Source organism: Oncorhynchus clarkii, chromosome 15 (assembly GCF_045791955.1).
Source record: "Oncorhynchus clarkii lewisi isolate Uvic-CL-2024 chromosome 15, UVic_Ocla_1.0, whole genome shotgun sequence".
Classification (NCBI taxonomy): Eukaryota; Metazoa; Chordata; class Actinopteri; order Salmoniformes; family Salmonidae; genus Oncorhynchus; species Oncorhynchus clarkii.
Genome location: NC_092161.1, coordinates 20,423,521 through 20,439,081, shown reverse-complemented (window position 1 = coordinate 20,439,081; position 15,561 = coordinate 20,423,521). Strand labels below are relative to the sequence as shown.

The 15,561-nt window shown below is 44.2% G+C and overlaps 1 protein-coding gene across 12 annotated transcripts in view; it reads left to right on the top strand.

Annotated features, from left to right (window-relative positions):
• LOC139367028 (receptor-type tyrosine-protein phosphatase mu-like) overlaps positions 1-15,561 on the top strand; it is a 296,813-nt gene that overhangs the window by 201,389 nt on the left and 79,863 nt on the right. For 3 of the 12 annotated variants that reach the window (XM_071104924.1, XM_071104919.1, XM_071104918.1), the window contains exons 13-16: positions 830-866; positions 2,971-3,045; positions 7,568-7,703; positions 10,151-10,180. In XM_071104924.1, coding sequence (XP_070961025.1) covers positions 830-866; positions 2,971-3,045; positions 7,568-7,703; positions 10,151-10,180 — 278 coding nt within the window. The remainder of the gene's footprint in view (positions 1-829; positions 867-2,970; positions 3,046-7,567; positions 7,704-10,150; positions 10,181-15,561) is intronic. The other 9 variants (XM_071104930.1, XM_071104923.1, XM_071104922.1 and 6 more) reach the window with 3 other exon arrangements.

The window sequence follows — 15,561 nt, the reverse complement described above, 5'->3', positions numbered from 1 at the left end:
GACAAGTCTCTTCTTTTCGTCCCCTTGTTGCTCCAGAGCTTTCTCCACTCCCCACCTGAGTCCCACACTCACACCATCCTCCTGGTTGTTTTAATTATTCAGCACACTCCACAGTTTAATTTGTCGTCTCCTCAATAATGCAACAAGCCACACAAGAGCATTTTGCTGTCATAAAACACGGGGGGATTTAAGCATAAGCCCCAAGTCACTTTCCTCAACCGCTTGAATATTCATGCGTCGTTGCTTTTCTGTGTTTGTTGCTTCCACGTTTGTAAGACGAGCGAAAGCAAAACCGGGGTGGGTGAGCGTGGTTCAACAGTTATTAGGTTCCCAGTCACAGACGTACTCTGTCCACCATCACAGGGTGATTTACAGTATAGCTAGCTCCACTATGGACATTTGAGGTGTGCACACCCACGTCTAATGTATACTGTATGTGCATAAGTTCCTGTGAATATCTCTGTGTACATACTGTATGTGCCCACTTGTATGTGAACACGTGTGTATGGAGCCTGAAGGTCGTGCTTGACTCTGGCTATAAACTGTAGAGAACACACAGGCATGGTGTAGTTGCAGACTTGTCTCTGACAGCTGGCTGCTAGATGCCAAGCGGAGGTGCTGATCCACAGCCTCTCTCTCCCTCTCTCTCCCTCCCCTTTGTTTTACACCCCAGTCTGTCTCAGCAGATTGGAACGAGCACAGCCTGACTGAGGCAGCAGGCCCTACACAGCCCTGACAGCTACATATGTTGCAATTTGTTGTGGCTGAGAACTGATGCCTTTTCCCATTTTTGTCCCTCTCTTTCTTTCTTTTTTTTCTCCCCTCGCAGGAGACCAAAATCGATTGTGTACGAGTGGCCACTAAAGGTAGGACTGGCCCCATTGCATGAAAGTAATCTACCCACCGTTGATTGAAATGTGTTTCCCCTCTATCACACACACACACCTGAACGTTGCCAAGGTTTATTTTGGTGCGACCACAGGACTGTAATGCTGTTCGCAGCTTTTCTTCTTATCGGCTACTCATGCTTTTCAGAGACTAATGTTTGGTCACTCACCTTGCTTCCTCTCACTCAATTTGATAGTGTACTTGTGTAAAGTGTTGTTAGGTTCTAATTCTCAGAGTACAAACTCAACGGACATTATGAAAGCTCAAACAAAAGTTTATTCTTCCCAGAGGGTCAATACAACTGCATTAGACAAAGACAGGGTTTCATCCATGGTAGCATACATACCCCACTCCTCCTTATCATTAGACAAAGACAGGGTTTCATCCGTGGTAGTATACACACCGCACTCCCACTCCTCCTTATCATTAGACAAAGACAGGGTTTCATCCGTGGTAGTATACATACCCCACTCCTCCTTATCATTAGACAAAGACAGGGTTTCATCCGTGGTAGTATACATACCCCACTCCTCCTTATCATTAGACAAAGACAGGGTTTCATCCGTGGTAGTATACATACCCCACAGGACTGAGCTTTGCTAGCCAAAAGGCATGTGCCCAAACTTTCACAAACCGCCTCCCCATCATGGGAGATGTGTACCAATCGTAGGAAAGGGGAAACATTTACACTACCTGTCAAAAGTTTTAGAACACCTACTCTTTCAAGGGTTTTTCTTTATTTTGACTATTTTCTACATTGTAGAATAATAGTGAAGACCTCAAAACTATGAAATAACACAAATGGAATCATGTAGTAACCAAAAAAAGTGTTAAACAAATAAAAAATAAATGTTATATTTCAGATTCTTCAAATAGCCTGTATACCCCCCTACCTATTTACAACACAACTGATTGGCTCAAATGCATTAAGAAGGAAATCAATTCCACAAATAAATGTTTAACAAGACACACCTGTCACATTTCAGGTGACTACCTCATGAAGCTGGTTGAGAGAATGCCAAGAGTGTGCAAAGCTGTCATCAAGGCAAAGGATAGCTACTTTGAAGAATCTCAAATAGTAAATATATTTAGATTTGTTTAACACTTTTTTTGGTTACTACATGATTCCATATGTGATATTTCATAGTTTTGATGTCTTCACTATTCTACAAACTTTTGACCGGTAGTGTATATTGGCGGCAGATGGTCAGAGTTCTCATTGCCCCCCTATTTTCTGACCACCCCCCCCACCCTGAAACATTAGCATATTAGATTTCAGTGGTGCTACTTAGCAAGCCGCACCATCCATTCTCTACCACTAGCCAGGCGTTGGTGCGCCACTGCTCTGCAATGTAATTGTGTACAGATGGTAGATAATCTATTTGCCTTACTCCATGCCATCTCTCTCTCTCACGGTGCCAAGACTGGGCTATAATGCTATATGCTAATGAGCGCTATCTCCTGTGTTGTTTCCAACACTTTTTAGCCGTGGACGCTAAACAAGTTTAAGTTTGAATCCCCCTTTTTCACATCATAGAAAGGACTGTTTTGAAACTTTTTTTTCTTTGCTATCGTTTATGGCGCTTAATTTTTAATTTGTTTTTATTGGACCTGAGCATTGTCACTTTAAGAGGAGCATCAGCTAATAGGTTCTCTGACTCTTGGGGTACCTGCCAGTCATAGTGGTGGCAGCCAATCAGATACCCCAAGGTTTTTTTTGGTGCGGGACTAACTGCCCGTACAGATGGCCATAAGCATGACAGTGAACTAAATATTGAGGCGATTAGCGGCTCATAGCTCCCTCAGGTTTGTATGAAATGCCTGTGTTAGTTCCCTCAAGGTGTTCACAAGCACACAACACAAACAAGTCATCAACCAAGCTTCTGCGATGATTACTAATGTATAGAAACATAACCGTTACATAACAAATGCCAAGTTTGTGAACGATACAGTATGTCATTTTCTGTTCCTCCCTGTGAGAGGTCGCTCTCTCTCTCTGAGTCTCTTGGCTTCAGCCCTGTCCTCTTCTTCTTCTCTCTCTTCCTGCATGTTGGCCTGGAACAACTTCTTCTTTTGCCTTAGCTGCCATAATCGTGACTCAGCTCACCACTCCCTACATACGCATCGCCCCCGCGGCTGGCGACAACCAACTAACAGGTCAGACCGCCTCTACTACTGCCCAGCTCTCTCCTCTCGTGTGTGTGTGTGTGTGTGTGTGTGTGTGTGTGTGTGTGTGTGTGTGTGTGTGTGTGTGTGTGTGTGTGTGTGTGTGTGTGTGTGTGTGTGTGTGTGTGTGTGTGTGTGTGTGTGTGTGTGTGTGTGTGTGTGTGTGTGTGTGTGTGTGTGTGTGTGTGTGTGTGTGTGTGTGTGAGCATCCATTACTTTTTGTGTTCGATTTATAGTGTCTTTTGTTTGTGCTTTATAACTCTTTATAGCCGCTATATATGTTTGTGTTACATTGTGTAGCGCGTGTCTGTTTAAGTGTTAAAAAACAGGATGTGCAGTGACATGTTGTTTGGGAGACCGTCAGTGGTTAACTAGGTTACCAGATATCTTGATTTCCACCATAGAGTTGACTTAATATTCACACCCGCCCTTCGTCAGTATTCATCGTATTCATATCCTACAGAGAGTGTTACAAGGAGTACCTGGAACACCTGGTTGTGTTGCAAAAACATAGAATTACATTTTCATTCAAGGGTGATGTACGAGTTGAGCGAGGGGGAAAAAATATCAATATGGGCCTCGGGAAGCGAGCAATAAGCAGAGAAGCTGCACACTGGCACGACAAAGCCGTCCTGTTTAACCTGCTGTCAGAAAATTACATTTCAATATTTACCAGGCAGCTGCAGCATCAAAGGAAAGATGAAAACTTTCCGCCTTCTGTTTATACAAGAAGACATACGATTCTCCCCAGTCACACAGTCAGACACTGTGAAATGCAAAATGGTTTCCTGTAAAATATTTAACCATGGGATGTTTTTGGCTTGTGAAGCGTCACAGGGAATGAACAGGACTTTTGAGGGGCAGAAATGGGAATATTCGGAGGACACAATGTCAAAAGTACTGATGGAAAAGACAAATTGTTATTGTTAATATGCAACACCGTTTGACACTTACAATTTTCAGTTTCCACCAAAGTTACGACACCAACAACTGCAGTTAACATGTATTAGGGTTGTCATGGTGCCAGAATCGCAAAACTATAATACCTGGTTTTCCTGGGTATCAACACAAAGCAGACTGAACTTTAAAAACCTACTGTGTGTAAAATATTGTGTGCTATAGCTCTGGGTGGCAATATAAGGCTGGTCGTTTCCAACACTAGGACGATACTGTTATCGTGACAACCCTATGGTATTTATAATGACTTATTAAAGCATGAGTCAGATACAGCTCATTTCAGTACAGGCTGGATGGACAGCAAAATCAACAACATCGGTTTTGTCTCTAGATAGCAGTGACCTGGCGGGGGTCGTTGACTATAATTTGTTTTATTTACAGTGTCCTGGGGACTTGTTGAGCTGAAAGCAGTGGAGGCCGCTGTGTGTTGTTAACCAGCTGTTGCGATGTTTCAGGCACTGATGTTGACGTTCCCTCCTACACAGAGCTACCGAGACCACACTATCCCCCAAAGCACCTCGCTTAGTTTGAGTTTGACATGAAACAGTCACGCTGAAAGCCCCACAGCCCTGCTCCTTTCTTCAAAGCTGGAGATATCTGCCGTTTAAAGTTTTAAACTTAAAAAGAACCAGTGTTTTCTGCCTCTCTAGGCATTCAGTTTTCTAATGACCCATAAACAGATGTCAAGGAGAGAATTTAGAAAAGAAGTAGAAAAGTTTGGAGTGAAAGTTAATAGTTGAAAAGTCCAACACAGCTGGAGATGTTTTTACGTTTCCCGAACACAAACTGGAGATGGCAAGATGGCCTTGACTGTTCTGTCTTTACTTATTTAAAAACTATGTTCTCATGTAAACGACTGTTTTCTATACTTTTGCACACACAAGGTCTACCTTAAAGTGAGTGTACAAAACATTAGGAACACCTACTCTTTTCATGACAGACTGACCAGATGAGTCCAGGTGAAAGCTATGATCCCTTATTGATGTGACTTGTTAAATCCACTTCAATCAGTGTAGATGAAGAGGAGGAGACAGGTTAAATAAGGATTTTTAAGCCTTGAGACAATTGAGACATGGATTGTGTATGTGTGGCATTCCAGAGGGTGAATGGGCAAGACACAATATTGAATTGCCTTTGAACAGGGTATGGTAGTAGGTGCCAGGCACACCGGTTTGAGTGTATCAAGAGCTGATACGCTGCTCGGTTTTTCATGCTCAACAGTTTCCTGTGTGTATTGTAAATAAGAATTTGTTCTTAACTGACTTACCTAGTTAAATTAAAATAAATGAATAAAAAAACAAAAATGAAGAATGGTCCACCACCCAAAGGACATCCAGCCACAAGACAAAACTGTGGGAAACATTGGAGTCAACATGGGCCAGCAACCCTGTGAAACGCTTTCCACACCTTGTAGAGTCCATGCCCTGACAAATTGAGACTGTTTTGAGGGCAAAGGCGGGGTGCAGCTCCATATTAGGAAGGTGTTCCTTATGTTTTGTCAGTGTATAACAGAGTCAGAAGTCCACCTTATTGCTTTCCTTAAAGGTTTTTCCCTCACCACCTAAATCCTTCAGTAGATCTCTGGTTATCCAGCTAAAAAGGCATCTTCGGTGTTATCTAGTGGTATTCACAGTATATGGAATAACGGATGAATTGGTAGCATACATTTGCATTCTAAGAGACTGGCTGCCTGGTATGTGAATGCTCATGACTGTCTGTCCCCCTCTGGACTCAACATCTCATTCAAGGTGATGGTCAAGTCCACCTAGGTGTAGAACCTCGAGGGCGGCTAACCTTAGGCCTCCAGAGCACGTGTCAAACTCATACCACGAAGGGCGGAGTGTCTGGGTTGTCGCTCCTCCCTTGTACTTGATTGAGGAATTAAGGTCACTGATCAGTAAGGAACTCCCCTCCCCTGCTGGTCTTAATTGAAAGGCAAAACAAAAACCTGCAGACACTCGGCCCTCCGTGGAATGAGTTTGACACCCCCTTCTCAAGAGAGTGATCTGTATGTTACACAAACTCTCACAGACCGCTGAATGGTCACCTCCTCTCTCCTAGGCCCTCTGTCCTCCAGGCCCGCCCTCTCCTCTCTCTCCTAGGCCCTCTGTCCTCCAGGAACCGCCCTCTCCTCTCTCCCCTCACTTCACCCAGACTCACCCTTTGGAGTAAAACACAAATTCCCACTGCGGAATGAGCCCCCCGCTTGCCGGCCTCCCTATCCGTCACTGCGGTAACAACGATAGCCGCACGAGCTGCGAGTGATGGATGTTGTCACCCTTTGATTGAAAAAGTGGCGCTGGCAGGGAGGAATAGATTCGGGGGCCGGGGCGAATTGGAACGGCGTGTCCCGACTATTTTTCATCCCGAACTCATTTAGCGCGGGGAAATGGATATTTCATCGGGCCTCGGGTTGACGTTCCATCACATTATACAGTAAACAGGAGAGCAGGAGGCTCCTTCTATCTTTCTGTCTCCCTCCATCTCTTTCTCTCCCCTCACTCTCCTCTCTCTAGCTCTGTCCCTCTCTCTTCTCTCTCTTTCTGTCTCTCTGTGGTTCCTCTCCTCCTCTCGCTCCCTCTTTTAGAGGAGGAGAAGGCCCCAGTACTAGTGTTACACAGTGGCTCTGCTGCGAGAGGCCTGGTTATCGGATTGGAGCAGATATTAAATGCCCTGGCCATCGGTGTGATCACCCGTCACTTCCTACTTTGGGAATAAATTTCTTCCTAGGAAGTAGTCCCCCTCTCCCTTTTCTTGTCTGTGCACCACCACTCACCTTACCACAGTAGACGACTCCGATTTGAATATCCAAATGCAAGAGAGGCAACGTGCATATTGTGTCGCCCAAAGACAATAGGTGTGTAAAAAGGCACAGTTAATGAGTTCATCAGGCACTCTCAGGTGCAGGGCAAATGACTGCTTCATTTAGGAATGGAAGGGCGGGGAGGATGGAGGGATGGAGGGAAATAAGGTAGTGCATAAGCAAGTCATCCCAGGAGGGAGGCTGGAGGACAGATAGGGAGTGCACGGTTGATGTGTAGAGCAGCTGTGGAAGCCTGAGAGAAGATGCAGCCACATACAGGCCCTGCAATAGGAGAGCTGTGTAAATGTCACTGTCGTCACTCTAAAAACACTTTCTACGTTACATGACAATACATTTAACATGGAAAGAGCCCAGCTCAGCATGTTATGAAGTCTAATACAGTAAAGCGTCAGTAGTGAACACATTTTCTGGAAAAAGGGTTGTTGCTGGAGTATTCCAACACCTAACCGCATAGTTAGACCAGAGTTGGACCAGAGTTGGACCACCCAGTAGACTTGAAGACAGTGTTGTCATAATGAAGTATAACAACAATGTATGAATTCAAATTGTTCTCGTTTCAAGCCTTTCCCTGTAGTCTAACATAGCAACGCTCCACTGGCAACGGGTGTGGTCTTATGTTCTTGATGAGAATAAAGTGTATGGTAAATGATATGACAACCATGATGATAATGATGACATGGATCCAAAATGGCCACCTGGTGACCGTTGTTGCCCATACTCTTTGACCACCAGGAACTGCGACCAGGAAGCCTGACGCGGTGGAGCCGGAGAAGCAGACAGATCACACGGTAAAGATCGCTGGAGTCATCGCCGGTGTCTTGCTCTTCGTCATCATCTTCCTCGGTGTGGTGCTGGTCATGAAGAAAAGGTAAGAGACTACCAAGGTCCACTCAATAAATACATTGACTGTATAGAATGACCGTTTGAAGGTTTCCATTCCCTCATAGCTGGCCCCTGGGATCTAGCATTAAAGGGATAGCTCAGTGAGGCCCTTTATCTACTTCCCCAGTCAGATTAACTTGTGGATACCATTTTTATGTATCTACGTACAGTTTGAAGTGTTAGCTCAATTGCTAACTAGCGTTAGTGCAATGACTGGAAATCTATGGAAACAGCTAGCATAACACAAGTTCATCTGACTCTGGGGAAGTAGATAAAAGGCCAAAATCATTGCCAAAATCCTGAAGTATCCCTTTAAGCTGTGGCTTTGGAGGAGTTGTGTGCTTAGTGTAATTACATGATAGCCCAAATCAAATTAATTCCCTCTGATTGTCCTTTCACCTTCAAAATCCTCTGCATCGTCAACGTCAAGGCTAAATAATTGATTTGATGACACTGATAAGCGCCATTAAACTGTTTATGGCACTGGTATATGGTGTGCATTGAAATATTAATATTCCCCCCTTCCCCCCTCCACGCCGATACCGCCCTCCAGTCAAACAAATGTCACTGTATTAATGACCCCGGCAATGGGAATAGGAAAATATTTGGAGCTTGTCTTGTGGCGGGAAAAACTAGCAAAGATAAAAGGGAATCATTTATGAAAGCGCTTCATTATTATTATTTTTTTTCAAAGAGCCAGAGATGCCTGCGGCTGTGTTGCTGCAGGCTAGTTTACATTAGCCCTTGTCCAATGCCAAAGGGAGAGAGGGAGTATCTATGCTACACAGCATCCCCAGGAACTAGCGCCGAGCAAATAGCCAAACTGCCTCCACACACACACACACACACACACACACACACACCACAGGAGGTTGGTGGCACCTTAATTGGGGAGGACAGGCTTGTGGTATTGGCTGGAGCGGAATAAGTGGAATGGTATCAAATACATCAAACACATGGTTTCCATGGCGTCCATGTGTTTGATGCCATTCCATTTGCGCCATTCCAGCCATTATTATGAGCCGTCCTCCCCTCAGCAGCCTCCACTGAAACACACACATAGCACGATGGGGAATTTAAGCAGATTTCTCTGGGGGTATGTGCTGGTAAATACCAGTGATGCTAGACTATCTCCACCCTGCACTCAATATCTAGAGGATAGATCGTGGATACATACTGTGTGGTTGTCAGTATAGCTATTGTTCTGTATTTCAATCCAATGACTATTTACTGAATTCATGATGACCTCAGGAATGTTTTACTAGCCTGAAATCTTTTTTATTTCAACGATTCTAATCGTGAATCAGGGACCAAACCACATGAGCAATTTTTTGTTGTCTTTTAGAGTCACCAGTGGTGGGAAAAGTACCCAATTATCATAATTGAGTAAAAGTAAAGAAACCTTAATAGAAAAGGACTCAAGTAAAAGTGAAAGTCACCCAGTAAAATACTACTTGAGTAAAAGTGTAAAAGTATTTGGTTTTAAATATACTTAAATATCAAAAGTAACTGTAATTGCTAGAATATAGTTAAGTATCAAAAATAAAAAGCATTTGTGTTTAGTGAGTCCGCCAGATTAGTGTGTGAATTGGACCATTTTCCTGCCCTGCTAAGCATTCAAAATGTAACGAGGACTTTTTGGTGTCAGGGAAAATGTATTGAGTAGAAAGTACATTTAATTTTATTTAGCAATGTAATGGAGAATAAGTAAAGGAACAGATACCAAAAAAACTACTTAAGTAGTACTTTAAAGTATTTTTTCTTAAGTATTTTACACCACTGAGGGTCACATAGTGTATGTGTAAGAAAAAGTTGAGGCTTGTTTCTAATAAGTGTCAATATTGTGTGTTATTGCATACACACGCGATCATTACTTCCCAATGTTTTGGATGAGTGCAATTTCCGGGATTGTCAAGCAGTATATGTGTAAAAAATAGTAGTCATACAATTGTGAAAATAATTAGTCACTGCTGTTGTAAAAACATTTTATTCCAGCCAGAGTTACAGCTTAACTTGCTCTCTAACACGGCTCCATTGAGCTTCCTCTGTCCTCTTCCTGCACTCTCTCACTCTTTAATAACACTATCCTCTCCTCTCAATGACAGCCCATCACCTTCACTAAGACACTACGCTACCCACAATTCTCTCCTGCAGAACCTGCACACCTGACCTAGCCTGCCAATCAGCAGGTCCCACCTATCCCCTCTACACCCCACGCATGAGTTGTCGTCCCCAGCAACCACCTAGCAACCACCTATCCTCAGTCGTACCGTAAATCGTCACTGTATGCCGCCATATCGTGTTTTTTTGTTTCATTTCTATATATTTTTCTCCAGTACATTAATATTTTTACTTTTTCTTTCCTTTCCTTCCATTCCATTTCCCCTCCGCTCCCCACCACTGCTTTTATCCTACCACCACCCCACTCGGCAGAAGAACCTATCACTCCTACACTTATTACCTGTAAGTAACCCACTTTGTGACTGAAAACGCTTAGTGCCATGCTTTCTCTATCTGCGACCACCGCCTTGATCTACCATGCATGAAACCTCTTGGTGACCTTCCTTCCTCTCCTTTCAAACTGACAGCCAAGGCTTGAGCTGTCTAACACTGGCTTAGCAGCTAACGCTTAGCAGCTAAAGTCTATTCTACACCTCAAGGTCCAATTTGAAGTCCAATTGCAAAGTGCTATTGCAAACATGTTTACAAGAGTGGATAACAGATAGAAGATAATTAATCTAAATCAATTGGAAAAACTGACGCTCAAATGAGACAAAATACTCTGTTTTTAAATTGTGACGACACTCCAACCAATGCTTTAGTTTGAAAAGGGACCTGGATCAGTCGCTACTATTCTAAACCAGTTAGAAAACCCATAGACATAGATACTATATTTCTAAATACACATCGAAAAAAATAGACATCTCAGTTTTCCCCTTGCATTGTGCTTTCTAGAGTATATTGTGCTTTATTGACTAAGAGGGAAACTGTCTTCTCTGTAACCCAAGTAGCATTGCTCCATTGGAATGACCAACTAACCCAGCCGACCCATTTCAGAATAGCTGTGCGAGCATGAGACAACGAGAGGGGGTCGGTTTTGTGTCTGATGCCTCTCGGCCTAACCCTGTCCCAGGATCCACCTAAACCCGCCAACTCCCATGATTCTCTCTGTCCGTTCTCATTTCAGCACATCTTTTAAATGTTTTGTTCATTTTCCTCCATGTTTTAGATCAGTGGTTTGTGCATGGCTCTGTTGACAGTATGTGAAATTCTCATCAGTGTCCCGGTACAATAGTGCTAAAAGTCTACTGTGATGGTGACGATAGCTCCGAGTTTGATTCTATGTACTCTGTGTATAGCAAATGAGCAAAGAAGTATTGTAGCCAGCGTCGTGTATTAGAGCTATGGATTATTTAACATGTACTAATATACAGTACCAGTCAAAAGTTTGGACACACCTACTCATTCCAGGGTTTTTCTTTATTTTGACTATTTTCTACATTGTAGAATAGTGAAGACATCAAAACTATGAAATAACACACATGGAATCATGTAGTAACCAAAAAATTGTTAAACATATTTTGTATTTGAGATTCTTCAAAGTCACCCTTTACCTTGATGAAAGTGTTTCACACGCTTGGCATTCTCTCAACCAGCTTCATGAGTAGTCAACTGGAATTAAATTCAATTAACAGGTGTGCCTTGTTAAAAGTTTCTTTCCTTAATGCGTTTGGGCCAATCAATTTTCTTGTGACAAGGTGGGGGCTATACATAAGATAGCCCTATTTGGTAAAAGACCAAGTCCATATTATGTCAAGAACAGCTCAAATAAGCAAAGCGAAACGACAGTCCATCATTACTTTACGACATGGTCAGTCAATGCGGGAAAATGTCAAGAACTTTGAAAGTTTCTTCAAGTGCCGTCGCAGAAACCATCAAGCGCTATAATGAAACTGACTCTCATGAGGACCACCACAGGAATGGAAGACCCAGAGTTATCTCTGCAGCAGAGGATAAGTTCATTAGAGTTTTCAGCCTCAGAAATTGCAGCCCTAATAAATGCTTCAGAGTTCAAGTAACAGACTCATCTCAACATCAACTGTTCAGAGGTGTGAATCAGGCCTTCATGGTTGAATTGCTGCAAAGAAACCACTACTAAAGGACACCGGTAAGAAGAAGACTTGCCTGGTCCAAGAAACACAAGCAATGGACATTAGACTAGTGGAAATCTGTCCTTTGGTCTGATGAGTCCATATTTGAGATTTTTTGTTTCAACCGCTGTGTCTTTGAGATGCAGAGTATGTGAACGGATGATCTTCGCATGTGTGGTTCCCACCGTGAAGCATGGAGGAGGAGGTGTGAGGGTGTGAGTGTGCTTTGTTAGTGACACTGTCAGTGATTTTGTTTACCCTTCAAGGCACACTTAACCAGCATGGCTACCACAGCATTCTGCAGCGATACGCCATCCCATCTGGTTTGCGTTTAGTGGGACTATCATTTGTTTTTCAACAGAACAATGACCCAATACACCTCAAGGCTGTGTAAGGGCTATTTGACCAAGAAGGAGAGTGATGGAGTGCTGCATCAGATGACCTGGCTTCCACAATCCCCTGACCTCAACCGACTCGAGATGGTTTGGAATGAGTTGGACTGCAGAGTGAAGGAAAAGCAGCCAACAAGTGCTCAGCATATGTGGATACTCCTTCAAGACTGTTGGAAAAACATTCCAGGTGAAACTGGTTGAGAGAATGCCAAGAGTTTACAAAGCTGCCATCAAGGCAAAGGGTGGCTACTTTGAAGAATCTCAAATATAAAATAGATTCTGATATGTTTAACACTTTTTTGGTTACTACATGATTCCATATGTGTTGTTTCATAGTTTTGAAGTCTTCACTATTATTCTACAATGTAGAAAATAGTACAAACAAAGATGTCTAGGTGTGTCCAAACTTGACTCGTACTGTATATCAGAGTCCTAGAGTAAGAATATCTTCTGAGATTTCTTGGGTTAAATGTGTCATTGGTTTGCGATTTCCAAGTTGATTTGCTGTGATTTAAAAAAAAGGCAGTTATTTCATTATTAATTGCAGGTACTTGTTAAATACGCAGTCAATCAGAACATCTGTACATATATTCAGAAATAAATTGTTCTTTTTGGGACAGAGACAATGGCATTCATGCAGGAATGTGAGCTGGCTTCCGTGTGTGCCAACTTGTTTTCAGTAGGGGCGTGAGCAGCTCAGAGAAGCGCCACAGAGGAGAAGACCCCTCTGGCTAGGATTTGAATAAGACTCTGCTGAATGTCCATAGGGGGAAGAACAGAAGAACAGATAAATCCCAGATATGAAGACATTTTATCTATTTATATTCTAGCTATATACCCCTTCCTCTCTGTATTGAGAGCTCCTTGTCTAAATCTTCTCAGTGACTTCCAAAACATGCTTTTGGATTGGTATACCCAGTTTAGTGTTCCATGGGAAGAAGAGAGGGATTTTTTAAGTGGGAGATGCGGTCCAGCTTTTCTCTTTCTCCATCTAGACCTCTTTCTCTCTCTCTATTTCTCTCTCTTAATTTTCTTTCTCTCCCCTCTATTTCTCTTCATTCTTTCTCGCTCTCTCCCCTCTCCTTTCTCTCTCTCTCCTCTCTCCTTTCTCTCTCTATCCTTTCTCTCTCTCCTCTTTCTCTCTTTCTCCTTTATCTCTCCCCTCTCTCCTTTCTTTCTCTCTCTCCTTTCTCTCTCTTCCCTCTCTCCTTTCTCTCTCTTCCCTCTCTCCTTTCTCTCTCTCCCCTCTCTCCTTTCTCTCTCTTCCCTCTCATTTCTCTCTCTCCCCTCTCTCCTTTCTCTCTCCCCTCTCTCTCCTCTCTCCCCCTCTCTCTCTCTCTCTCTCTCTCTCTCTCTCTCTCTCTCCCTCTCTCTCTCTCTCTCTCTCTCTCTCTCTCTCTCTCTCTCCCCTCTCTATTTATCTCTTCATTCTCTTCTCACTCTCTCCACTCTCTCCATTCTCTCCCCTCTCCTTTCTCTCTCTTTCCTCTCCTTTCTCTCTTTCTCTCTTTCTCCCCTCTCCTTTCTCTCTCTCCTGCCACTCCTTTCTCTCTCTCCCCTCTCCCCTCTCGCCTTTCTCTCTCTCCCCTCTCTCTCCTTTCTCTTCTCTCGCTCTCTCTCTTTCTCTTCATTCTCTTTCTCTCCCCTCTCTATTTCTCTCTCCGTTCGCTCTCTCGCTCCCTCCCCTCTCTCCTCTCTCTCTCCTTTCTCTCTCTCGCTCCCTCCCCTGTCTCCTCTCTCTCTCTCCTCTCTCCTCTCTCTCTCCATCCCCTCTCTCCTCTCTCTCTCCTTTCTCTCTCTCTCCTTTCTCTCTCTCTCCTTTCTCTCTCTCTCCTTTCTCTCTCTCTCCTTTCTCACTCTCCCTTTTATCTCTCTCCCCTTTATCTCTCTCCCCTTTATCTCTCTCCCCTTTATCTCTCTCCCCTTTATCTCTCTCCCCTTTCTCTCTTTCTCTCGCTCTCTCTCCATTTCTCTCTTTCTCTTCATTCTCTTTCTCTCCCCTCTCTATTTTCTCTCTCACCTCTCTCCTTTCTTTCTCTCTCCCCCCTTTCTTTCTTTCTCTCTCTCTCTCTCTCGCTCTCTCCCATCGCTCGCTCGCTCTCTCCCATCGCTCTCTCGCTCTCTCCCATCGTTCTCTTGCTCTCTCCCATCGTTCTCTTGCTCTCTCCCGTCGCTCTCTCGCTCTCTCCCGTCGCTCTCTCGCTCTCTCCCGTCGCTCTCTCGCTCTCTCCCGTCGCTCTCTCGCTCTCTCCCGTCGCTCTCTCGCTCTCTCCCATCGCTCTCTCGCTCTCTCCCATCGCTCTCTCGCTCTCTCCCATCGCTCTCTCTCCCCTCTTTCTCTCTCTCGTTTTTCACACTTCTCTCCTTTCTCTCTCTCTTTTTTCACTCTTCTCTCCTTTCTCTCTCTCCTTTTTCACTCTCTCTCTCCTTTCTCACTATTTTCTCTCCTTTCTCTCTCCCCTCTCCTTTCTTTCCATTCTCTCTCCCCTCTCCTTTCTCTCCTTTCTCTCTCCCCTCTCCTTTCTCTCCTTTCTCTCTCACCCTCTCCTTTCTCTCCTTTCCCTCTCTTTTCTCTCCTTTCTCTCTCCCCTCTCCTTTCTCTCCCCTCTCCTTTCTCTCCCCTCTCCTTTCTCTCCCATCGCTCGCTCGCTCTCTCCCATCGCTCTCTCGCTCTCTCCCATCGTTCTCTTGCTCTCTCCCATCGTTCTCTTGCTCTCTCCCGTCGCTCTCTCGCTCTCTCCCGTCGCTCTCTCGCTCTCTCCCATCGCTCTCTCGCTCTCTCCCATCGCTCTCTCTCCCCTCTTTCTCTCTCTCTCTTTTTTCACACTTCTCTCCTTTCTCTCTCTCTTTTTTCACTCTTCTCTCCTTTCTCTCTCTCCTTTTTCACTCTCTCTCCTTTTTCACTCTCTCTCTCCTTTCTCACTATTTTCTCTCCTTTCTCTCTCCCGTCTCCTTTCTTTCCATTCTCTCTCCCCTCTCCTTTCTCTCCTTTCTCTCTCCCCTCTCCTTTCTCTCCTTTCTCTCTCACCCTCTCCTTTCTCTCCTTTCCCTCTCTTTTCTCTCCTTTCTCTCTCCCCTCTCCTTTCTCTCCCCTCTCCTTTCTCTCCCCTCTCCTTTCTCTCTCTCCTTTCTCTCCTTTCTCTCTCCCCTCTTTCTCTTTCTCTCTCTCTCTCTCCTTTCTCTCTCTCTCTCTTTCTCTCCTTTCTCTCTCCCCTCTTTCTCTCTCTCTCTCTCCCTCTCTCTCGCTCTCTCTCTCTCTCTCTCTCGTTTTTCACTCTTCTCTCCTTTCTCTCTCTCTCTC